The following is a 25,286-nucleotide window of genomic DNA, read 5'->3' as shown; positions in this document are numbered from 1 at the left end:
TACTGTACTGGAATAAAACCAGTTGCGGGCTCATCCAAGGAGTCCTTTTCATCAGCCGCACTCCAGCCAATCAGCGCTCACGTCCACTGACCGCTCCGCCAATCATCGCTGTCCACGAGGTTCAGCTCCGGGGGGGGCGGGCACTGTCCACTCCGTCTCCGCCTCGACCGAGATTTCTCTCCGACCAATCAGCTCCTGACAGTTGACAGGAAACGTCAAATACTCGCTCCGCCTGGCCAATCAGCGACAGGCAACGGCAGTTTGTGCCCTCCAATAATCCCACGTGACCCTCCTCAGCAGTTCCCAGGCGGTCACATCGGAGAGCCGGAGGTGAGTAAAGAGACCGATAAATGTCACTTATTAAAGGGATACGCAGCCGAATTGTTCTATTTTCTGACTAACGGTTGTCTATTTGAGCTGTGTGTGTGCTAATTATTTAGATAGCGTCCGTTTTTAGCCGTTAAACATGAAGCTCCGTGTCTCCAGCATGCTGTTAGCATTGGGCTGAGTGGCTAACTAAGGCTAATTAACCACAGGTGAACTCAGCTAGCCTGGTTAGCCTGCTCTGTTGGCCTTTACTAACATTTAATATCGTCAAACATGAAAGATTCAGCTACGTATATTTCAATATAGCAGTTTTAGTTCATATGAATGAAACTCTGGTTGTGTTTTGAATGAGAATTTGAGGCTAAATTAGCTCCTACACTTGTTTCGTAAGCAGCATCGCAGCACAGCTAGCTGAAATATCCGTGTTAGTTACGTGGGGGTTGTCACAGATCGATCAGATCAGATTTATCGAGCTGATAAAGGACATAAAAAACTGTTGAAATGGTATGAGAAGGCAGTGAGAATGACTGACTGTTTCAGAGGTCAGTACTGAATAAAACTGTCAGGAATCATTCATCAATCCTATCAATCACCAGATGCTCAATCAATACACATTTATGTAGTTCAACATGGTTAAAACACAGATAACTTTATATAAAACTGTTGTCGAGATCATAAAGTTGAAAAAAATACCAAATATGTCAGACTGACATTTGTGATGATGTGTATTTAAAAGGACTACAATTGAGGATTAAATTTAATCTGTTGAAGCTGAAACGATTAGTCGATTTATCAATTAGTTGCCAATTATTGAATTAATCTCCAGCTATAACTGATTAATTGTTTTGAGTCATTTTTAAGGAAAAATGTTAAATTTCTTTGATTCCAGCTTCTCACATGTGAATATTTTCATACTCTAGTCTCTATGACAGTAAACTGAAGATCTTTGAGTTGTGGTCAAAACAAGATATTTGATGACGTCATCGTGGACTTTGGTCGTTTATGGACCAAATGACTAAATCATTTAATCTGGCGGTTTATTTTCTGCAGTCGACTAATCGATCGAGCACTAAAAAGATCCACAAATCAGGCAGAATATTTCCTGTTTAGATGGAGAGCTTCAGCCTTTACAACTATAGTTCAATGAAAGAAACACAAACAGAATAAATGGAACATTATTTTAATGTTTAAATAAACAGTTTTAACTCTGAAGTGAATAAGTGAAACTTATATTGAATATCTGATACTAAGTTTAAAGGCAGTGAGTACCAGATTATTCTGTTATAACACCTAAATAACATCTCCGACAGCAGATCAAGACCCTTTTTTTCCTCTTAATGCTTCCACTTTAACTGTAAATCAATAGTTGGTTGTTTCTCTGACGGCTGACTCTCAGCGTCTCTGAATCAGACTTTATTCACAAAGGAATTTGTTTTGCTGAAGGAGTCAGAACAGCAAAATGAAGAATGAAGACACATCAGTGAAATGGAAAATAATATTAAATGGCTGAAAAAGAAAAGTGAAACAATAAATACTTGTTTTTATTTTTGATGTAAGGCCAAATGTCCATCACAGCTTCCCAGACCTCAAAATGATGCTTTTAGTTTCACTTCATTTTTTTATTCTGAGATCATGTAGAAGAATCAGTTTTTACAACCAGAACTAACACTTTAAACTGGTTTGTACAAGGCAGCCAGTCAGAGGAATAATTTAACATAATTTATCAGAAAGAGATTCCTGATGAGTGACAGATTGAAGATGATTCTGTCTGATAGTTTATACAGTTTACAGATTAAAATGAGGAATTATATTTTATCCATATTGTATGTCGACTGAGTAGCAACAAGCACTTGACTGCAGAGTTCATGCTGCTGATTATATAACAAACTAGTCCTGAACCTTATTTTAATTTGTTATAAAGCTGCAACTAACGATTATTTTCATTATCGATTAATCTGATCTAATAAACTGATCAGCTGTTTGGTCTCTAAAATGTCAGAAAATATTGATAAATGTTGATCAGTATGAAGATGTTCATATAGACGACTAAAGAAACCAGAAAATATTCAGTCAAGATGCTGGAATCAATGTTTCTTTTATTAAAAATGACTCGATCGATTATCAAAATAGTTGTCGTTCAACTAATCAATTAATTACAGCAGCTGTAGTTAATTAAATGAGTTGTTTTTATATGGAAGTACATGTATTTATGTTCATATGTATAATATATTTTACTTTTGATTTACATGATCAAAATGAATGACATCAGGAAGACTAGTGAACAGCTGACTGGGATGTAAATAAATAAATAAATAAATAAACAAATGTTGATATTTTGGCGGTGAATGAAGAGGAACCAGGTTACACTTAAACCCAACATGTCTTTAATTTGTACTTGTTTGTAAACAGTAAAGAAGCTGGAAGCAGCTTTACTGTCATTAATTCATTAATTTCCCTTCATTTAATCAGCTGTACGGTGAAGATCAGACACTTTTATATATTTGATGGTTTTACTGGAATCTTTACTGGAATCTTGTGTTTTAATGTTTTATATAAGTTGCAGTTAATTCGGCCAAAGTTCAAACCTGAGAGAACAAGCTTTATGTTTAATAAAAACGAGTCTATCTATGATCTCATGCTGGGATCCAGTCTGTCAGGTGAAGCGGCCCGACTGGTTCGACCGGCCGGTGTTCAGGTCGTGTGTCGGACCAGCGCCGCTCTGATCTGAAACCAGTAAGACAGAAACCAGCCCGTAACTGGCTTTGAGATTAAAATGTTGTGTCTGAGACAAAGTGAGCAGCAGAGTAGAAACACTAGATGGCAGCGCACTGACGGTTTTTATAATCACTATAAATTTAATCGTAAAGTTGTTAATAATGAATTTAAACCCGAATAAATCCACCAGTCTGGAGTCACATCGCTGCCAGTTAGAAAAGACGTCAAATGTTGATCTGCAGGTTTTTTCTCCACAAAATTTACAAACATATATTTAATAAAATTCAAATCATTTTTATCACTTGTTTCCATGATTGTCCTGAAATGAAGCAGTTTTAGTTTCTATTGAATCAGAAACAACAAGTTTTTTTTTGTTTTTGTTTTTTTTTTTACCACATTTAATCATTTTTGTGCTGAAAATTAATTTTAAGAAAATTTTCCCCACATTTACTCATTGTGACAAATTCTTCATCCTGGACACTGTTAATGTTCATCGTAGGATCAGAAACACATTTAACATGAATATTGAAACATTACGACAATTAAAAATGTCAGTAATTATTAAGAATTGTGTCCTGATTGTTTGTTGCAGGTAGAGCTGCAACAACACAGAAAAGATGTCTGAAACTGAATATCTTTTTAGTTTTAGACAAAACGGGCAAATTTCACTCATTTCTGACTTTTTATAATCCAGAAAATAATCGACAGGAAATGAAAATAATCATTAGTTGCAGCTCTACAGTTCTCTAAACTCTGCAGAGCATAAAAGCATGAGGAAAGGTGAATATTTCAACACATCGTTGGAGATATATTAACAGACGGTTGAGCAATAAATGCAGGAGCTGATGTGAGTCTGTAGTTCAAATGAGTGACGGATCAGTTATTCAGTGTTTTTATATTCTTCACACAGGAAGAGAAGCTGATTGTTGTTTCTGTGTTTAAACAGTAACCTGCCGGCTGCTCTGTTAAAGGCTGATTTCACTGTTTAATGCAGGAAGCTTCTCACTAGAATTTCCTTCTTAATCAGATTATTCATGACATTGATCTCATTGTGGTTTCTCCAACTTTTTTATGTGAATATCTTGTAGAAGCAGCTATGGTGATATTTGATTATTTTTATGGCTGTAAAGTAAATTATAAAGATTAAAACATGATTCGGGTCAGGAAATCATTTGCTTTTAGACAGTTTTCCGCCCTCAGTGATGCAGATTTCATTCAGTTAAGTTATTCCTCCAAAAGCTTTTTCTGCTTTTTTTTTTCTGAAACCCAGTTAGAAACCAGTAGAGACCAGTAGAGATATCAGAGAGTGAATCAGAGCAGCAGATGTCCTGCAGGCTCAGCGGGTCCTAATATCAGATTAACAGGCTGCGGAGCGACTCCAGGCCCGATGCTGCTGTCAGTCTGGATGTATAACAGCAACTTCAGCTGGTTTCACTGGACTGATTAGCAGGAGCCTGTCGTTTCACGCAGCCAATCACAGACCTTCTAAAAGCTTATTACCTCAGGCAGCAGGAAGCTGCAGCGGCGATGCATCACTGAGAGGTTTTGAGTTTACGGCTCGCTGTCTTATTCCTCCTTCCAGTCTGTAGATGTTCTTATTATCTGGATGTCAAGTTTTCTTTCATCCTGTTGTTTAATACCATAAATAAATAAATAAATACTCTTCACACTCAGGAGATCGATGAGTTGAAAATTTCATTTTTATTTTTGAACATTCAAAAAGAAATGACGACACTTTATCCTCACAGACTGATTTATTCATTCATTACTGAGAATTTAAGTCAAAACAGCCCAGAATAGAATATCAACATACAAAATTTCAAAAAATTTCAAATAAAGTACCAAACTAGTTTCCTTTTGCTGTCATAGAGTTAGAGAGACTCACACTTAAAGCTTTCTCCTAACACCTATTTTATCATATTTTAATTCAACTTTATCCTATTTTATTGTATTTTCATCTTTTTTTATTGTATGATTGTAAATGTTCTGACTCTTTGCGTTATGTGCTATAGAAATAAAATGTGCTTGTGCATGTTGTTGAAGGAAAACTGTGTCTGCAGTTAATTCCTTCAAACACCATGTGGGCGCCGGCCAGGCGGCTCTGATGCTAAGCTAACAGCTAACGGCTAGCGCCGGTGGTCGTACTGCCAGGCTGTTAGCCAGCATGCTAATCCTGCTGCAGGTTAATCTGATTAGCCTGGCGGTCTGCTACGTGAGAGGCTGCAGGCAGACGACTTCACAGCTCAAGTCATTAGCTGATCAATAGTCAGAAAATTAATGGCAGTTATTTTGATGATTAACAAATAATTTTCCAGCAAAAATACAAAAAAATTTCAGGTTCTCGAGTGTGACTGTTTGATACTTTCATATGTCATAAATGATATTGTATATTGTTAGAGAAGTGGAGCGACTGAGCTGATCAGTCGATGTTTCTTCATGTTTTTGAGGATTTTCTGCATCTCTGTATTATATCATCATAAACCGAATATCTTGAGTTGAACTGCAAAACTAGATTTCACCTTTTAAGTATTGGAATGAACATTTTCTGACATTAATGGACCAAAAGATTAATCGAGGAAACAACAGGCAGATGAATCAATAATGAAATATTAGTTAGTTTCACCCCTAAAACTCATCTGTAAACATTTTATCCTCTAAAAGTTCAGACGCCAAAGATTCAGAAAAAAAACATTAAATCATTTTTGAGAAGCAGAAACCAGCAAATTTGAACATTTTTAGCTTAGAAAATATGACTAAAAAGATCAATTATCAAAACAGTAGGGATTTTCTGTCAATTGACTAATGGATTGATCGCTGCAATAATCATTGTAATGTTGTTGCCTGTGAGAGAAAAAGGTCCAAAAATCAGTAAAATTCAACTTTTCTTAACTAGAGTTTATTTTTTATAAACAAACTGCTCTTGACAGGTTTTACAGTTGGTAGAGCAACGTTATTGATTATCATGTCGTTACTGGCGACAACAAACTGACAATTATCAGTCGTCATCATCAGCCCTGAAAGTCCATATTTACCTGTAAACACAGGTGTGTAATGAGCCACTGCAGCCTCCACTCGTGTGTGTGTGTGTGTGTGTGTGTGTGTGTGTGTCGTGGGGTGCTGCAGTAATCCCGCGGGGTGTAATCTCATTAAGCTTAATGGAGCTGAGGGTGTCGGTTGGTCACCATGGCGATGAATGGACGCCGGGGAGACGCAGGTTAACTACCTGCTGAGTGTGTTTTTAGTGACGGAGGTTCACGTCCGACACCAAACACCCACCAGTCTTTCCTGTTTGATGAACTGCAGGTGTTGAGATTTAAAACTACAACAAACAGTGAACTGAACTGGTCTGATGATCTGTTCTCATTATTGATTAATCTGTTGATTATAAATGTTCTGATCACTGTTCTGTTCAAAAGCCCAAAAACAAACCTGCATCCTTTAATCTTTCTGTATTTTGGTATAAATAAGTAATAATAATAACAAGAAAATCTAATTTGTAATGAAAATAATGTGAAGTTGCAGCTTTACAGTAAAGATTTTTGTAAAAACCAGTTGAACCACCCTGTGCTGGCTGATTGTTAATGGGAAGCAGCTGTAACGGGCGTTTGCTCTCCTCTTCCTCCTGCAGACTATGGATCAGAGGGTGTGGTTTAGCGTTCTTCTGGCGGCGGGCCTCCTCTGCCTCAGTTTGACTCCTGTCTGTCAGGCCGAGGACCTGGTGGAGGACGTCCTGGGTGACGATGTGGACGTGGAGGACGAGCTGGATCTGGATGTAGCCGGAGTCGATGACGACGAGGAGGAACTGGACATGCAGGACGAAGCTCCGCCTGCTCCTAAGACTCCTCCCACACCTAAAGTAAGAGATATACCTACTCACCTGCACATGAATGAACGCTGGTATGGATGTAAATGAGTAACAGAGCTCTCTGGATGGTTTATTGGGTCCATGAGGAGGGTGTGACAGTTTTCCCAGGAAGTGTGTGTGTGTGTGTGTGTGTGTGTGTGTCTGTCTGTGTGTGTGTTACTCATTAATCAGCTGAAACAGGAAATGAGTTTGATAAGGGAGCAGTGAACTGACCTGCTGATCCACTGACCTGCATTCACACTGTAAATCTGATAAGAACTCAACCTACAAAGTCTTAAACACAACTCACTCAAACCTTAAATACATTCTAAATAATAATTAGGGACCGAGCCCAAAGGGCCTGAGGGCGAGGACACTATTGTTTTTTGTTTGTTTGTTTGTTTCTTTCTTTCTTTATTATTATGCCACTTAAACCCTTAATTTGACCCCTTAAACATGCTCAAAAACTCACCAAATTTTGCACGCACATCAGGTCTGGTGAAAAATTTGATAAAATGTAAAAAAAATTAACCCCCAAAGTGCCAAAATGTGCTCTCTAGCACCACCTATGTAACAAAATGGCCACCACGGCTGGTAGGAATGTCGTAGAGAGATCAAACCAAAACTCAATTATTCGTCTCATCAAGACCTACAAATCATACACTGACACCCCTGACCTAAATCCAACAGGAAGTCCGCAATCAGCCTTTCAAAATAAGACTTTTCCCCAATTTTGGTCCCCGAACGAATGCTACTTCCTCCGTGGACGTTAATGGTATCGGCTTCAAACTTTAATAGGTGACTTATGACACTATGCTGAAAAAAAGCTGTTAAAAACTTTGTAATAACTCGAACGGTTTGTATTTAATAAGTCCTGAAAGTTGCAGTGCCACATCACGCCTTACAATGTAAAACAATGGGGAGACAATCTATGGGCATGAACTTTGTGTCAAACAGAAGCTTCTGACGTCTAAACTATAAGTCTGACCACTTTCAAACCTGCATCAATGGATTTGCCACGAAATTTCCTACTAAAATATGATTTTTAATGTAAGATTTGTCCAAAGTCATGGGATTTATGAGGATATTTCACAAGAAGCGTACTCTAAAATCCTCCTCTCCAACTGCTCCTGGTGATGTCACTCCCTCAGTGCTGTGAAACATTCCGCAATACACACTCATTATAAAATCACAGGAGGAGCAAGAAAAGACTTTAAAACTCACACTCTAATATCTCAAAAACAATAAAAGATAGAAAACTCATGTAAATTCAAGATTTGTAGGTCAAAGTCTCGTGACTCATTTAAAGTTCAAATGAAGTTTGTATCTAAAACTATGTGGAAGCAGTAAATGTTCAAAAAGGTGTGGGTTCGCTCACACTCTCCATTCAAATATATGAGTATTTTTCTGTGTCCAGCTGCAGTTACTTATTGTCTCTATACACCTGACAGTACACATGTCAATCAAACTTTCAAAATAAAAGCACACCACACTTGTAAGAAATATCTCTCATTTTTAAAAAGCAAAATGATCTGATCATGACGGACCAGAGAGCGAGGTCCCGACCAACACTGCTTACAGCTTTAATTAGTTTGATGGTTTTTATTTATGATTCAGATTGTAGACAGAAAAGAGGAATGTGCCTCATCATCCTCAACTATATTAATATGCTTTCTGCCTGAAGTGAGCAGCAGCAGACAGGTGAAAGAGTCATTCCTCCTGTTCATCCTGGATATTAAAAGATCTCCTTCAAATGTGCCGTCAGTGTAACATCCGCAGCGTGTCCACACAGTCATTTAAAAGTCGACGTGAAGGTTAGAATCCAGTAGAAGTTTCTAAACTGGGAATAATGGGTTTGGAGAGAATAGATCTGACCTGTTTGTGCTGACTGTGCTGTGTTCTCTATCATTATAGTCTGATCACTGAAGTCTGCTTATTACCAGTAAACACCAGTTTGACTACAAATGACACACCTGAAATGTTTTCTGTAACGATGTGTCCACTGTGAAGAGATGAATAAAGACCGTCGGGGGTAACAGAAGCAGAGTTTAGTTGTTTTATTTATTTGTGCATAAGCTCGAGGAACAAGACACATATACACACCTGCCACCTGCATCTGTGTTTGCAGATTCAGCGTGGAAGTTAATTAGGAACTTCTTTTAATCTATTTGCATATAAAGAAAACAACAAGGATGATAAATAATCTCTTGTGGTGCATCTGCGTATAAAGCTGATTCAGCTTCATCAGCAGCAGCAGTTTAATCTGCACAAACAAGTAAATGTTTGTTCTGTCTCTGACTGTGTTCTCTCTCCGTCTCTGTGTCCAGGTGACCTACAAGGCTCCAGAGCCGATGGGGGAACATTTCTTCGCCGAGAGTTTCGACAGGGGGACACTTGAAGGGTGAGCACATGTTACTCAGACAAGAGACCTTTCTCAGTCTCTCTCCTGTGTTTGTTTCTCGCTAAATCATCAGTCACAGCTTGAGTATATAGTACCACATGTAGGCACAAACGCTCCATAATACTCCAGGTTTTACCAGGACTCTCTGGGAGCTGGTGTCAAGTATCCCATCATGCATTTCAAACCAACCAGCAGCCGACCTCACAGCTGTTTTATTTTTGTTCTCCGTCTGTTAAAATGACAGTAAGGAGACGATGTAGAGAAAATAAAAACAAATCTGTGCTCATGATTTAATATCAGCTCAGTGTTTATAAACCGGATGAAAAAATCTGCAGCATCATCAAAGTTTTTTTTTTTTACAGTGAAATAACCCATAAAACATATCCTGTAAAACACTACATTTATAAGATCCCACAGATAAAACTGAGCTGTGTTTATGCTTCAGCTTTTAACAACAGCAGAAGTCCAAGATCAAAATAAACACCAGTGATCCGTAGTGACAGTGTGAAGGGTTCACGCAACACTGATAGCATGAAGATAACAAGCTAATGCTGAGTCAACAGCATCAACTGTTTGTTTTATTCTCCATCACACCCTCAAGGCTCCGTAAGTCAGCACATGTAGAGAGAAATGAACTGTTAAGATTTCAAATATGAGGTTAATTTATCAAGATGTCTACTGAAAAAAATATTTTTTTTAGGGTTTTGTTGGCTGTTTTCACTCTCCCACACATTTGGGAGGAAAACTGACTTTAATAAATGTTAACCTAACCTGTGAGCCAGACGCTGAGGAGTCTTTGTCCAGGTGTGTTTCTGACTAAATGATCCACCTGTTGGTTTCAGGTGGGTGATGTCGAGCGCCAAGAAGGACGACGCTGATGAAGAGATTGCCAAGTATGACGGTACGTACAGAAGCGTCTGTTAGAACATGTATGTTCATGTCTACAGTATACATGCTGACTGTAAGCAGACAGTTCAGCTGATGTCCTACAGAGGCCACCGTACCGAGGATAAACCCTCCCGTCTGCACATGAGCATGATGTTGTTTATTGTTGACGACGGGTAAATGATGTTTGTTTGTTTGTTGACAGGTAAATGGGAGGTGGAAGAGATGAAGGACAGTAAGCTGCCCGGTGATAAAGGTCTCGTTCTGAAGTCCAGAGCTAAACATCACGCCATCTCCGGTCAGATGCTGCGACCTTTCACCTTTGACACCAAACCGCTCATCATCCAGTAAGTAAACACACACACTAAACACACACACACTAAACAAACACACACTAAACAAACACACTAAACACACACACACACACTAAACAAACACACACTAAACACACAAACATGCAACACTTACTTAAAACTGCAGAAGATCAACCTGCACTGTGTTTATCTGTCGAGCTTCTTCTTCATCTTCATCATCCTCATCGTTCTGTCTTCAGGTACGAAGTGAACTTCCAGTCAGGTATCGACTGTGGCGGCGCCTACGTCAAACTGCTGACTCAGACTCCCGACCTCGACCTGGTGAGTCTGATCTCACACACACACACACACACACACACACACACACACACACACACACACACACACACACGTCTACAGGTTGCTGTCACATTGTGATGACTTGACTAAAGCTGTAAATGACCCTAAACTTACTTTGTATTCCTAAACATTTAGTGGTTATACACAATAAAATATTCACTTGACTGTTGAGTTGCCATGACAACAGCTAACTGACACAATGAGGTTGTGCACTGACACATATTTCAGTTTTTCAACACTGCTGCCAAAACAAAGAGAAAGTAAAGATTTATATACAAAAACTTTAAATATGTTGTGTTTCATGTGTATTGATCATCATCACATGTAGTTTTATTGATTGTCCATCAGCAGCACAGTCTGATGAATTATAGTGACTGTTAACATTAGTGTGTAGACTGCAGTTGGAATGTGAGGAAGGTTCTCGGTGGCAGTGATCCTCCTCCTCTTCTTCATACTGGACTTTGAGCTCCACAGTCTGGAAAAGTTTCCGTTCACTGTAAAATATTAGAACAGAATCCACTTCCTGTTTTCCACAAAATGACACAAAGTTCAGCTGAAGCCAATGAGACTCCTCAGAGACACTGAGTCTTATCAAGAGGAAAGAATTGAATTGACCGTATATTAGTTTGTAGCAGGATTAGAAAAGTCTTTTACTTGGTTTAATGTAGCTGAACTGTGTGTGTTTATTGTGCAGGACCAGTTTGTGGATAAAACTCCGTACACCATCATGTTCGGACCAGACAAATGTGGAGAAGAGTACAAACTGCACTTCATCTTCAGACACCAGAACCCCAAAACAGGAGAATACGAAGAGAAACACGCCAAGAAACCCGACGCCGACCTGAGGACGTACTACACTGACAAGAAGACACATCTGTACACGCTGGGTAAGACACACACACACACACACACACACACACACACACACACACACCTGTACACACTGGGTAAGACACACACACACACACCTGTACACACTGGGTAAGACACACATACACACACACACACACCTGTACACACTGGGTAAGACACACATACACACACACACACACCTGTACACACTGGGTAAGACACACACACACACACACCTGTACACACTCTGTAAGACACACACACACACACACACACTTGTACACACTCTGTAAGACACACACACACACACACACACACACTTGTACACACTCTGTAAGACACACACACACACACACACACACACTTGTACACACTCTGTAAGACACACACACACACACACTCTGTAAGACACACACACACTTGTACACACTGGGTAAGAACACCCACACACCTGTACACACTCTGTAAGACACACACACACATACACACTTGTACACACTCTGTAAGACACACACACACCTGTACACACTGGGTAAGACACACACACACACACACACACACACACATACACACCTGTACACACTCTGTAAGACACACACTCTGTAAGACACACACACACACACTTGTACACACTCTGTAAGACACACACACACACACACTTGTACACACTCTGTAAGACACACACACACCTGTACACACTGGGTAAGACACACACACACACACACACACACACACACACACATACACCTGTACACAGACTGACAGTCCAGGTGTGTATATGTGACCCCCCTCTGCGTCGCCCCCCAGTGGTGAACCCTGACAACACCTTCGAGGTGCTGGTGGATCAGACGGTGGTGAACAGCGGCAGCCTGCTGACAGACATGACCCCCCCTGTCAACCCCCCCGCCGAGATCGAGGACCCCGACGACCAGAAGCCTGAGGACTGGGACGAGAGGCCAAAGATCCAGGACCCCGCCGCCGTCAAGCCCGAGGACTGGTCAGTACACAACGCCTGTTACCATGGAGACAGAGTCTAGACATCTTTAACCTGCAGCTTCATCAGCTGATTTGAATTAAAGATGACTTCATGAGAAACAGGAAGTGTTTGGTTTACAGAATGTGATGCAGTTATGAGTGTTTGTGTAACATTTTAATAACTGTCCAAACGTGTGTGTGTGTGTGCGTGTGTGTGTGTGTGTGTGTGCGCGTGCGTGCAGGGATGAGGATGCTCCCGCTCAGATCGCTGATGAAGACGCCGTGAAACCAGACGGTTGGCTGGACGACGAGCCCGAGTACATCGGAGACCCCGACGCCGTCAAACCTGAAGACTGGTGAGTTACCACGGCAACTCAACATGTCAACCTCCGTCACTTCAAAGCCTGAAGACGCTGATCAGCAGATTGTCTTTTAATACTCTTTTATTTATTTGTCATAATCCCATTTTATAAGTTATTTCTCAAAATAAAAAAGATGAAACTACTTTACAGTAACTGAATTCCCAAATAACAATATTAATTAATACATTTGATTAAAAAATAAATCAATAAATGATAAAAGGAAGGTTTAATTATACAGTTTTTATTGTCATTTGTTTTTCGTATCATGTTTTGTTATCTGCTTTATCGGCTGATTCGCTTATAAATAAAACTTCAGTAGTAACCCGGCTGATAACCGTCTGTCTGTACTTCCTGTCTGTCAGGGACGAGGACATGGACGGCGAATGGGAAGCTCCTCAGATCCCTAACCCCGCCTGTGAGACCGCCCCCGGCTGTGGAGCCTGGAAACGTCCGATGATCGACAACCCCAACTACAAGGGCAAGTGGAAGGCGCCCATGATCGACAACCCCAACTACCAGGTAACGTTCAGGCTCACGGGTTCGGATCGGCCGATGTGGCGTCCCGCCTCTCAGCGGCGAATCAGACGAGTCAGCGTGATGCTCTTTGTGTTCACAGGGCGTCTGGAAGCCGAGGAAGATCGCCAACCCTGCGTTCTTCGAGGACCTGCACCCGTTCAGGATGAGCGCCTTCAGCGCCGTGGGACTCGAGCTCTGGTCCATGACCTCCGACATCTTCTTCGACAACTTCTTCATCACCAACGACCGCAACACCGCCGACCGCTGGGCCAACGACGGCTGGGGGCTGAAGAAGGCAGCAGAGGGCGCCGCTGAGGTGGGTTATTACCTGGATGCAGGTGATGAAGGTACTGAGGAGGAGGAGGAAGAGCAGCTGGTTGACTCAGTGAAGGCAGAAGAAATGATCCATCACAGTTTAGACTAAAGAAATTACAAATTACATTTTTGAGGAAAATAATTGAGATTAAATTAAACTTTTACAAAAGAATGACAGATTAAATTTAGACAAAAGACCAAATGTAGGAAAACTTAAATTACATTTTATAACATTTTAACAAAAGATGACACATAATTTAGAAATAATAATGATAATAACAATAATATAATTTTGAGATATTAGATTTTGTCAAAATAACATGATTGATGAGTTGGTTTCTTGTAGGACTGTAATCAATCAAAGAACATCTCGGTCGACTGAAATCGTACATAATCTTCAACTAATCGATTAGTGGCGGGGAGGATGGATGAACTCAACAGCCACATGTTTCTCTGTTTAGCGTCTTCAGGTTATGCTAACCCATAGTTGCTAACTTTGGAGTTAATCTCTTTCACTTTTCCAGCATTTAGCATTTATTAACTGACACACTGTAGTCTGTACATTTACTGCCAGACTGACAACTTACTACTAACCTTTTCCTCTGCTCCGCCTCACATCCACCGTCACTTCTCTGCCGCTCTTTCCCGCTCGCTACGCGAACATAATCCTTAACGGAGCCGTGCGACCGGTGGTTTCCCAGGCAACGACAGACTCACGTACCGGAACAGCGCTGCTCAGAGACTCCCAAACGCTGTCGATCTCCGAACGAACGGATATTTGATGTTATTTTTGGCATTTAAAAATATTTTTTTGGCCTGGCGGGAGTTCTTGTTGTTCTAATTACAGGAGAAACACTGACTCAGTAAACATTGAGTACAGTTAGACCCAGCAGGCTCCATCAGGTTGGGCGAGTTCAAGGTAATTTGTTAGTCTGTCCCTCTCGCTGCAGGAAATAATGGATTTACTCCTGGAAGTCTGTTGATGTAGCACTTTTCTCCTTGTGAAAATAACACACAGAGATTATTCGACTGATGAGAATTTAGTTGGACGAGAGCATACTGCAGCCCTGGTTTCTCTCTGGATGCTCACTGCTTATCATGCATTTGATTATCTTACCAGGTGCTAATGCTAATCACCTGTGTGTGTGTGTGTGTGATACTGATGAAAGCCCGACAGCTTAAAACCTTTTTATCTTGTAAATAAAGTGAGTGTGATCCTCCTCTGTCATCATTAGTCAATATAACCTGACCAATTAATTAAGATCAAAAAAACATATTGAATTTAGACTAAAGTCACAAATTCATTTAATTTTTACCAAAAAAAAAATGACATTAAATTTAGAAAAAAAAAAACTGACGTGTAATTTTGACCAAAAAATACATAAAATTGTAACTTGTTAAAAAAATATATAGTTAAAAATGATGTCAGACATATCATTATTTATATATATATATATATATTTGTAACTATGTATTTTAACAAGTTACAATTTTAATTTTTTTTTTTTTTTCTTTTGGTCAAAATTACATGTCAGTTTTTGTTTTTTTTTTTTAAATGAGAAATGTTATATTATCTCTGTTATAAGAGAGGCCGAGACAAAGTGAGTGTGAAGTAGTTGACACATCATCAACAGCAGAATAAAACAGGACTTACAGGTATGAAAGAACAACATCGTCTCTGTGAAACACAGTAAAAAGCGTCGCTCTGCTTTTACTGCTCATCACACTCCTTTTCTTTTAACGCAGGTTTTTCATTGTGAGATTTACGAGCGTGTTTGTTTTTTGAGCCTCGGCGGTGATGTAATCCTCTAGAGGAGGCAGCAGCAGCAGCGTCTCTCAGTGAGACAGAAATAGATGTCGTGGTGATAAGAGTGTCTCCTCGGTGATGATCAGAGCCGATCACCAGACTCACACTGACGCTGCTGCTGCTTCACGCTCAGATCACTGCAGCTGCGTGATCGTGGGTTTAAGATGATTAGTCTTTTCATAATGTGTTGGAAACGTTCAGAAAAATAAATCTCAGTTGTGACATCAGCATTCATCAGCTAGTCCAGCGTTTCCCAACTTGCTCCCGAGATGATTAACGTGAAGAAAGAAGAAGAGAAAACATTTGTGTTGGACAAAAAATCTGGTTATTTTTCTGACCTTTTATCCAAATTCTGCTCCGAGCAGCAGTGTGGATGTGAGACGCAGCTGTTTCTGCACCTCAACATATTAATCCTCTAACTGTTAACAGTCATTCTGACATGATCGTCGTCTGCAGCAGGTTTAAAATACTTCAATAACTTTATTTACACAGTTTACAGTCAGTTCAGCGTCTTTAAGGAGGCCGAATATAAACTACAGATAATATCTGCTCCTGTGTTAATATGTTTGTTTACATGTTTGTTTATGTCATGTTGTTTGTAGCCGGGTCTGGCCACTCAGATGCTGAACGCTGCAGAGGAGCGTCCGTGGCTCTGGGTCGTCTACGTCCTCACCATGGCTCTACCGCTCGTCCTCATCATCGCCTTCTGCTGCACGGGAAAGGTAACACACACACACACACACACACATCCACACATACACACACACACATACACATCCACACACACACACACACACACACACACGCACGCACGCACGCACGCACACACACACACACACACACACACATCCACACACACACACACACACACACATACATACATAGAGATTATTGAGTAGCTTCTCTCTACGTCACCGTCATGTGCGGTTGGCGTCATGGAGCCTCTTACGGCGTGATGTCACAGCTGATGTCACAGTGTGGCGTGTGTGTGACTGTCCACAGAGGTCATCAGACTCAGCTCAGGGTCAGTTGAGTCTCACCAGCTTACAGGAAGAGTTTAACGAAGCTGGACGCCCGAACCACCCCCCCGCCGCCGCTGCCGCCGCCGCCTCAGGCCCGGTGACTGCTGCTGCTGCTGCTGCTGTTAGAGTAGCTTCACACCTTAACTGGTTGTTGTTGTTTTGTGCTGAAGGTGCTCGTTCTGTGTTTGTGTCTGTGGTGCTGTAGCGTAGACAGTAACGTGTGGAGGGAGAGACTCGCTTCTCTCACTCGCCTTTATCCTTGAGATGAAAGCTGGAGGACGGAGGAACGAGACGTCCCAGCTCCCTGCAGCGAGACTGAACACAGACGTCAAACACTCGCTGCTGCGCCGTCGTCTGTCCGTCTCACATTTCTCATCAGAATATAAAATATCTTTGTCTTAACGAGATACAGAGTCTCGTATAACGGATTAGTTTATTTGATGATTTAAATAGTTACAATCATGGTGGATTAAATCACTAAAAAGCCAGAAAGGTTCATGTTATAACGAGAGAATTCATTTCCCTTTGAAGACTTTTCACATCATAATGATGTGAAGGATGAAGTTTTCTTTATAGTAGCTTCTTCCTCTGATAGAGACGCAGAGACAGAGTGTCTGCCTGCTGATAACACACCCAGTCACTGCTCACCCAGGGCTCCCAGTGCTCACCCAGGGCTCCCAGTGCTCACCCAGGGCTCCCAGTGCTCACCCAGGGTTCCCAGTGCTCACCCAGGGCTCCCAGTGCTCACCCAGGGCTCCCAGTGCTCACCCAGGGCTCCCAGTGCTCACCCAGGGCTCCCAGTGCTCACCCAGGGTTCCCAGTTCATGTCATGGATGTGATCAAACTGAAACATCAGTGCAGGCTGTGTTATGTCAGTTGGCTCCATGATCAAACTGCTTAATGATTAAATGATAAATTAATTTAATTGCTCTCTTAGATGTATTTCTCGGTAGGTTACTAGGTTAATAATCTGCCATAAACCTGTTTCAGGTGGGATTAGCCCAGACTTGCTTTATTGTTTTCGATGCTACTAGTCGATGATTAGTGCAGAAAAGTTTGTGAAATAATGTGTAGATCAAAGGAAATGAGATGACATCATCAACAAACTAAACCGTTACAAGCTGCAACTTCCTGAAAAACCTTGAAGTCAACAAACACACAAATATCTACCTATGAAATAAACCCACTGAATGTTATATTACAGCCAGTGAAGAAGAAGAACTAGCTGTTTTCAAAAAATATGATTTAAATGATGGATTAATATAACATCTTTTAATTTTTTATATATGAAAGAAAAGTTTCAAGGAAATTAAAATAATCCTCTTTGGGGGGAAAATATACAGTCAGAATATAATATAAGTGTGTTTTTATAAAGATCTGTGGAGCAAATAACGTCTGGATGTGATGAAATGTTTTAATTCTACACACAATCAAAAGTTTGGTTGCAAGAAAATGAAAATGTTTGTTCTTTCGGGTAAAAAATGTTTTAATTTTTATTAATTTGATTACTGCGAAACATTCAACAACGACTGTTTACATGTTGTAAGTTGTTGTTATTTGGTTTATTTGGATGTTCAGGACAAATTTCAACACAGTCCAGAATCACAAAAATGATTTAATTTATCTGCGAGGCTCCGAGGGCCAAAACTTCAACAATGAGTAAAGTATTTGGAGGAAAGCTGCAGGATTTTATAACGTCTCATAAATTTAATAGAAGTTTTTATATGAATGTTTTTGTCCTTGATATGAACTGGAAACGCTGTGAATTCTGGGTGAAATGACCATCGAGGCTCCTCAGTGAGAGAGCAGAATCTCATTATGTGTGTGAGATTTGATCAGTAGCTGCAACAATTAGTCGAGTAATCCATTACTCAATCAACTATTTTTTAATAATCAAATGTTTTGAGTCATTTTTTTTTTTTTAAAGAAAAAATACAAAAATTCTGTTCTCATCTTCTTAAATGTGAAGATTTAACTGATATTTAACTGATAACTTCAGGACAAAACAAGACGTTTCAGTTACATTTAAAGCTTTGTGAAACAGTCATTCACCACTTTCTGTTATTTATAGACTAAAAGATCAATCGATAATAAAGATAATCATCAGTTGCCGCCCTGATCAATTCATTCAAATGTTTAAGGGCTGAAATATTAGACTGTATCTAATTTAACAGCAAACACGAGTATTTATTCTCATTCTAATAAGAAAACGAGCTGGTTTTAACGTGATGAAGCAGCTCGTTATAAAGAGTCGTTACGCTGCCGTAGTCTGAACCTTCACATGTTGTAATAATCTGTCTGTAAGCAATAAATCATATTTTATATACAGCGTCAGTAGCATTTAGTCAACTTCTCATTGTCAGATATTAACGTCGTCGTGTCGTCTTTATGTTTGACTTTTTGTTTCTTTGACCCTTCAGGTTTCAGTTTTAATGAGTTTGAAGCGTTAACAGATGTTTCTGTGTTTCGTGAAGTGAAACTGAACTGTCGTCCTGTTTTTTGTTCTGCAGAAGAAGAGCGCAGCGACGCCGGCGGCGGAGTACAAGAAGACAGACGAACCTCAGCCAGACGTGAAGGAGGAGGAAGAGGAAGAGGAGGAGGAGAAGGCTGAAGAGGCCGAGAAGAGCAGTCCAGGTTCCTGCCATGTTTTAGATTTCAGTGAAGTCTCTTTTCCTGCGGTCCGTCTCCGTTGGTCTGACTGATGTTTAAATCTGTTCTTTCAGCTGCAGAGAAGAGCGACGGAGAGGAAAACCCTGCAGAGAAAGAAGATGAAGAAGAAGAAGAAGAAGAAGAGGAAGAAGAAGAAGAAGAGAAGGAGGCCACAGCTGACGAGGTGAGGAGACGAGTCACAGCTCTGATATATCAGACATCAGTAAAATAACTGCTGCCACCTTCATCATCATCATCATCATCATCACACCTCTAACATGCAGCGTTTGAACAGTAAAAATACTCGTAGACGCCTTAAATCAAGACGACTTTAAATGTTTTAAACACATGAACATTTGTGCCTCTTCTCTTCTCCTCCTCCTCTTCCTCCTCTCCTCCTCATCCTCCTCTTCCTCCTCTCCTCCTCTCCTCCTCATCCTCCTCTTCCTCCTCTCCTCTCATCTTGTCTCAGAAGTTGGAGGATGACGTTCTGCGGAGATCTCCCAGGAACAGGAAGGTCAGAAGGGACTAATATCTCTGAATCGACTGATATGACCTCAACAGTCCCCCCCTCCCTCCCCCAAGATACCCCTCCCCCCCCCCTCCCTCCTCTTCTTGTACTCCAAGGCGATGAAGCCTAAACGTGGAACCCGTGGAAGCAGCGAAGCCGACAGGAAACTAATCAAGACCTCCGATGTGGACGACTGATGATGATGATGATGAAGATGATGATGAAGATGATTCCAGTATGAACAGGACTGAGTTGATTTAAAGGATTTTGTTGTTTTTTTTTTTTAAAAAGAGATTAACTGAGATTAACTAAAACTTCCTGCATCATTCCTTAACAACACCTGAGCAGACTCGAACCCGCGGGACCGTCCTGTCCGGTCCGCCGCTCCGCCCACCGCTCACCACCCAGCGCCAACCTGAGCTAAGCTGCCGCGTCCTGCTAATCAACAACCTGCTTAACAGTCTCTGACTGACAGATCATTGGCTAATCTGAAGTAGCTATCTTTAAACCTGATTGGTTTACCAACATACTGCTAATTAGCAGAATATCAAGGGGCTAATTAGCAAGCTAATCTGGTGAGGATTATCCTACAAACGATCTAAGTGATTGACCAACCAAAAGGCCAAATAGGCTGCTAGTTAGCCTTCCTGCAGTCTGATCTATAATCTACAAACCTTCCAGGAGTTTTCACCATGTCAGTCCTGTAATTAGACTTCTGACAATTAACTGTCACTTCTTGGCTAACGGTTTGCAGTAGCCTATCATCATGCAGTTATGGCTACAGTCATTTTATCAGCAGCCAGATCATCTAGCTGCCAGCAGTCTGGCTTATCCCACAAACAGTCGGGGAATTAGCCAAACCATAAATCCATCTGATCAGCCTACCGACAGGTCGCTAACAAGCCTGCATACCATGCAAAACTGGCTAAATAACCTGAAAACTACCTGCTAATTAGGCTACGAATAGCTTGCTAATGTGTCGTTTGGCTATCAACAGTCACTAGTTGGCCTACAATCAGACATTAGCCTAGCGTCATCCTGCTTTGGCTTTCAACAGGCTGCTAATTAGCCCACAAACAATGCCATTACATCATCAACCACCTGCTAATTAGCCTAAAAGTAACTTAGGTCAATATTCCCACCACTAGCAGCCTAATCAGCTAAGAGCAATTTGCTAATTTGTCCCTTGAAAAACAAATCGTTTAGCAAACAACAGTTGGTAATTAGCCTAACAACGGGTTGCTAACACGCCCACAAACAATGTAATGAACTTACCAACAACTAGCCTGCAAACTAGCCTGCAGACAAGTTAGTAAATAGTTTGTTAGTAACAAATAAATTAACTTTACTAATATCTTAAATTAATAACAACACAACATACTGGTTAGCCTCCTTGCTAATATTTAAAAAGTGAACTTTTTTTTATTGGTCTGTGACTTTTTCCCTCTTTTCTCTGTTTTTCTAGTCATGTTTGTGTTTATGTAGCCTGAGCATCTCCTCTGTGTTTAAACATCCTGATGACAGCGAGGGGAAGGTCAGAGGTCAACCAGGTCAGAGGTCAGAGCCTTACAGGGTCATACGCTGTGTTCAGAACCACCTACTACATACAACCAACCAGCTGCTGTTCGTAGCACTATGCAGTATGAAACTGTAATATCGATTCGATTAGCAGTATGCTAGGCAGGCTTAGCTGGTTTCTGGTTTCACAGATTCTTCTTCTTCTTCTTCCTGTTTTTATGTCGGGCGGCAACAAGCGTTGAAGTGCATTACTGCCACCTGCTATGTCACTGGAGTGTGAACTAGTTGCATTTTACATGCTACATTTCAGCCAAAATCAGTAGGTACAGCTGGTATGCAGCCATAGAGAGTGAAAGTAGAGCTCGATTTAACTGTAACGAATGATTATTTTCATTATTGTTTAGTTGTTTAGTCCACAAAATGTCAGAAAATGTTCAAAAAAACCCAAGACGACGTCCTCAAATGTCTTGTTCAGTCCACAATCCAAAGATCTTCAGTTTACTGTCACAGAGACTAAAGAAACCAGGAAATATCCACATTTAACAAGCTGGAACCAGAGAATTTGGACATTTTCTTTTTCTTAAAAAATGACTCAAAACAATCGATTATCGATTAATCGACTAATCGTTGCAGCTCTTCTATAAACGTAGTTTACATTTTCTCCTCTAAACTTTGAGACGTGTGTTTTTCTTGTGGTGTGTTCAGGTTCAGGTCAGACAGTTGTTTTTGTTTGACAGGTGTTTTGTTACTTGGCGTCGTGGTCAGACCGGTCCCGGCTCCGCCCACCAGTCCTTGTCAATAAAAGCTGTCGAGTCAGCGTCGCAGCAGCCGAAGGCAAACAAACATTTTTGTGAATATTGTTGATTTCAGTCCAACAACGTTTCTCTACATTCAGCAGCTTCTTTTCTTGACAGCAGATCATTTCAGCGGGTAGATTCTCCTAACGCTGACGTGGACCAACCTTCATAATAAATAATTATCAGACATTAATCAGCTGAGTTTTTGGCCCTGAGTTCGGCCTCCCAGGCAGATACTCCCTCGCTTCAGTTTCAGAATTATGATGTTTAATAAAGAAACCACAGTTTATTCATGCAGAAACACACCGACTATCACAAGCTCAGCAGATTTAGACGAGGTAACATTTTGACCTTCAAATTCCTCATCAGCCAAAAAATGTTTGTTAGTTTGCCAGACGAAGACTTTGAAGGTCAAAACGTTGCAGACTGTCTCTTCTTCTTCTTCTTCTTTTCCTTTCGTTTGCTGCTTGTTGTCGTGCTTCTCCTCAGGTTGAATGTTTGCACGCTGCAGCTGTGACACTTCGTCTCCTCGTTAATCTGTTTGTCGTTCGGTTTATAAAATGTGTCAAAATCACCGTTTCCCCCAAAACATCAGATGTGCCGCCACATCTTAAGATGCCGGAAGCTTTTCATTTTCTGTCCATCGGCTAATTTTTGCAGCCTTTTTTCCTTCACTTTCATCAGTAAAATGATCTGCTGTCCTGTTTGTTTGTTTGTTTGTTTGGACTGAAACTGAACAGTCAGCAGGTGGACGGACACCCAGTCCCTCTTTCATTAACCCCATATGAAAAGAAAAAGGCACTAAGGGAAAAAACTCAGGCGCTTAATCTCACACCCGTCCACCTGCTGCACCGCTCACACCTCGCCAAACCTCCGCCAAACCTTCAACCAACCTCTGCCAAACCTTCACCGAGTTTAGCCCCATGTTTAAAAGAGACGGCACTTGAGCGTCAGAGTTCATTCTTGACCTGAGGAGTATTAGCTCAATAAAATCATCTTAACTAAAGTAAAAAGCGAGTAAGTGGACCCTTGAGTTAAAGTTATAATCCTGAAGATTTTCATCATATCAAACACAATTTTGATCCCCTTTATCGCCACCAATCATTCTGCTGAAGCTCTTACATGTATTTACTCATCAGTAACCTTTTATATGTTCGTTTTCATTAGAAGTTAAATGTAATTAGTGCGAACGTGTCGCGTAACGACAAGGAAACAAAGCAAAGGTCAAACTGATGTCTTGTGTTGCCGCCGGTAACCACGGGTGTCGCTACAGTCAACCAGAACTGTCGTTTTAAGGATTTATAATTTAAATTAGTTTTGTTGTCGTCTGCTGCTGCTGCTGTTGGTCACATGACCTCTATGACCTTTCACACCTAAAGAAACAGAAAATGTCCATAAAGTCTCTGACAGGTTTCAGTAACACGGGAGGAGAACGTGAACGTGAACAGTCCGTGTGTCCGTCCAACACTTAAACAGCTCAACAACTATCATTCAGTTTCATCAAGAACCCTCTTCCTGGTGACCTCTGACCTTTCCTCCGGCGCCACCATCAGGATAAAATGTCCACTGTTAGCCTCACTAGTGTGTGTTTTTTTTTTTTTTTTTTTTTTTTTTTTTTTAATTCATCATGGAATTATTTCATGTAATAAAACCTTTGGAGGGAAACCATCAGAATATCTGAATACTTCCTGGTTCTGTGGTGTCCGTGTCCAGTTTTGGGAGAATTTTTAAAAATCTGAAATAAAACTGGTTTGGTGCATCTGATTAAAAAAGAACAATAACTACTGTAGAGCAGCTGTCTTCCTGCTTTTGTCCTTTTTTTTTGTGTCATTATTCAGTTTTCAGACAGTTAAACACTAAAACTGTGCTGTCAAAAGTCTGTGACTCATTCCACCAATGATGAGCAAGCTCTGCAGTGATTGGCTGACGGGTTTTGACCAGTAATCAGTGGACGGAGGGGAGGGGAGGTGGGGGGGGGGGGGGGGGGCAGCCAGAGCTGATCAGAGATGTTATGGGTGTTTGTCTCTCTGGTTGTTGGTGAGTTTTTGGGCCTCGTGGTGAACCGGAGGTCCCCCGCTTCCATGTCAGGTGACCTTTAACCTTTTTTTTTTTTTTTTTTTGTTCCCTCCTCCTGTTCTTCTTAGAATAAACACGAGCTAGTTAAGTTTTGGCTTTAAGCTCTACGTTGCTTTTAGTCTCTTGTTTTCTTGCTCTGCTGTCGTCGTACAGCTGGAGCGTCTGAATGTGACGCTTCAGTTTGTCGGGTTTTTCAGGACGAGTCGTCTCCAACGGCGACGGCGTTTCATTCCCTCTGAGGATGTTTGTTCCAGCTACAATCTGTATCCTCTCCTTCCTTTTTTTTTTTTTTTTTTTTTAGTCTCAGATTCTTTGTCTTCTTCTGGTCGTGTCCGGCTGAAGCTGCCTAGGTTAACAGACTGTAGACTCAACACTGTATCTGCTGGTGAAACTTTACATGACTCTGTAACTCTTTGCTATATATTTTTTTTTTTGTTGACTTTTTTTTTGTGTTTGAACTAAAACTGTTGGCCCAGCCTGCCTCTGATGTACACACGATGTAGAGATGGACCTGCTGACACCACAGGAAGGTCCGACTTTGACTAGAAATACTGTGATGATGGAGCCTGAGATACGTATGTGTGTTTTGATGAATAAAAAAAAAAGGCCAAATGGAAACTAAACGACGCTGCGGAGTGTTTTTTTTTTATTAATGTGTCTGATTCACACTGATCACATGAACCAACATTTTAAAATCTTTAAAGGAGGATTCAGTGGTTTTCAAAGAATTAGTGGCAGGAGAATCACAGAGCTGGAGGCGTGTTCGTGATGGAAGTTTTCAACAGTAAAACTTGATGTCGTCTCATTTTAAAGGATTTAAAGGAACAAAGATTTTAACGCACGCCTCTGAGAGTTTGTCTCACTCTGTAATTTTCCCTAAAAACATTTTCAACCAGTCAGCTGAAGAATCAAGATTCAAAGATTTTCTGTATTTATCACATACTGACGGATTTAAAGGATAAAATTTAAAAGAAGAAATTGTAATTATGTAAAATAAGTATCAAATTGGTAAAAGTGCATTTTTTTAATTATGATAAAATGTACATGTGTCACATATTTAA

The 25,286-nt window shown here is 40.6% G+C and overlaps 1 protein-coding gene across 2 annotated transcripts; it reads left to right on the top strand.

Moving 5' to 3' along the window:
• Positions 1-224: 224 nt before the first annotated feature.
• Positions 225-24,848, top strand: canx (calnexin). Of its 2 annotated transcripts, none has more exons than XM_044363185.1 (15): positions 225-330; positions 6,671-6,898; positions 9,214-9,287; positions 10,130-10,188; positions 10,378-10,519; positions 10,726-10,807; positions 11,520-11,712; positions 12,485-12,674; positions 12,895-13,008; positions 13,377-13,533; positions 13,631-13,846; positions 16,255-16,374; positions 19,185-19,308; positions 19,398-19,507; positions 19,799-24,848. In XM_044363185.1, the coding sequence occupies exons 2-15, from the start codon at positions 6,674-6,676 to the stop codon at positions 19,853-19,855; spliced, it is 1,863 nt and encodes a 620-aa protein (XP_044219120.1). In that variant the 5' UTR covers positions 225-330; positions 6,671-6,673; the 3' UTR covers positions 19,856-24,848. The 2 variants fall into 2 exon arrangements, with proteins under 2 accessions (XP_044219120.1, XP_044219119.1); XM_044363184.1 differs by having other exon boundaries at positions 19,796-24,848.
• Positions 24,849-25,286: the final 438 nt, after the last annotated feature.

Source organism: Thunnus albacares, chromosome 10, assembly GCF_914725855.1.
Source record: "Thunnus albacares chromosome 10, fThuAlb1.1, whole genome shotgun sequence".
NCBI classification, from domain to species: Eukaryota; Metazoa; Chordata; class Actinopteri; order Scombriformes; family Scombridae; genus Thunnus; species Thunnus albacares.
Note: the sequence above shows the minus strand (reverse complement) of the source record. Positions and strands in the feature narration are given on the sequence as shown.

Coding starts and splice junctions, on each gene's coding strand:
- canx (XM_044363184.1), top strand. CDS start 6,674: ATGGATCAGAGGGTGTGGTTTAGCGTTCTTCTGGCGGCGGGCCTCCTC. Junction 10,189..10,377: donor AGAGATTGCCAAGTATGACG/GTACGTACAGAA, acceptor GTTTGTTGACAG/GTAAATGGGAGGTGGAAGAG. Junction 11,713..12,484: donor GACACATCTGTACACGCTGG/GTAAGACACACA, acceptor GTCGCCCCCCAG/TGGTGAACCCTGACAACACC.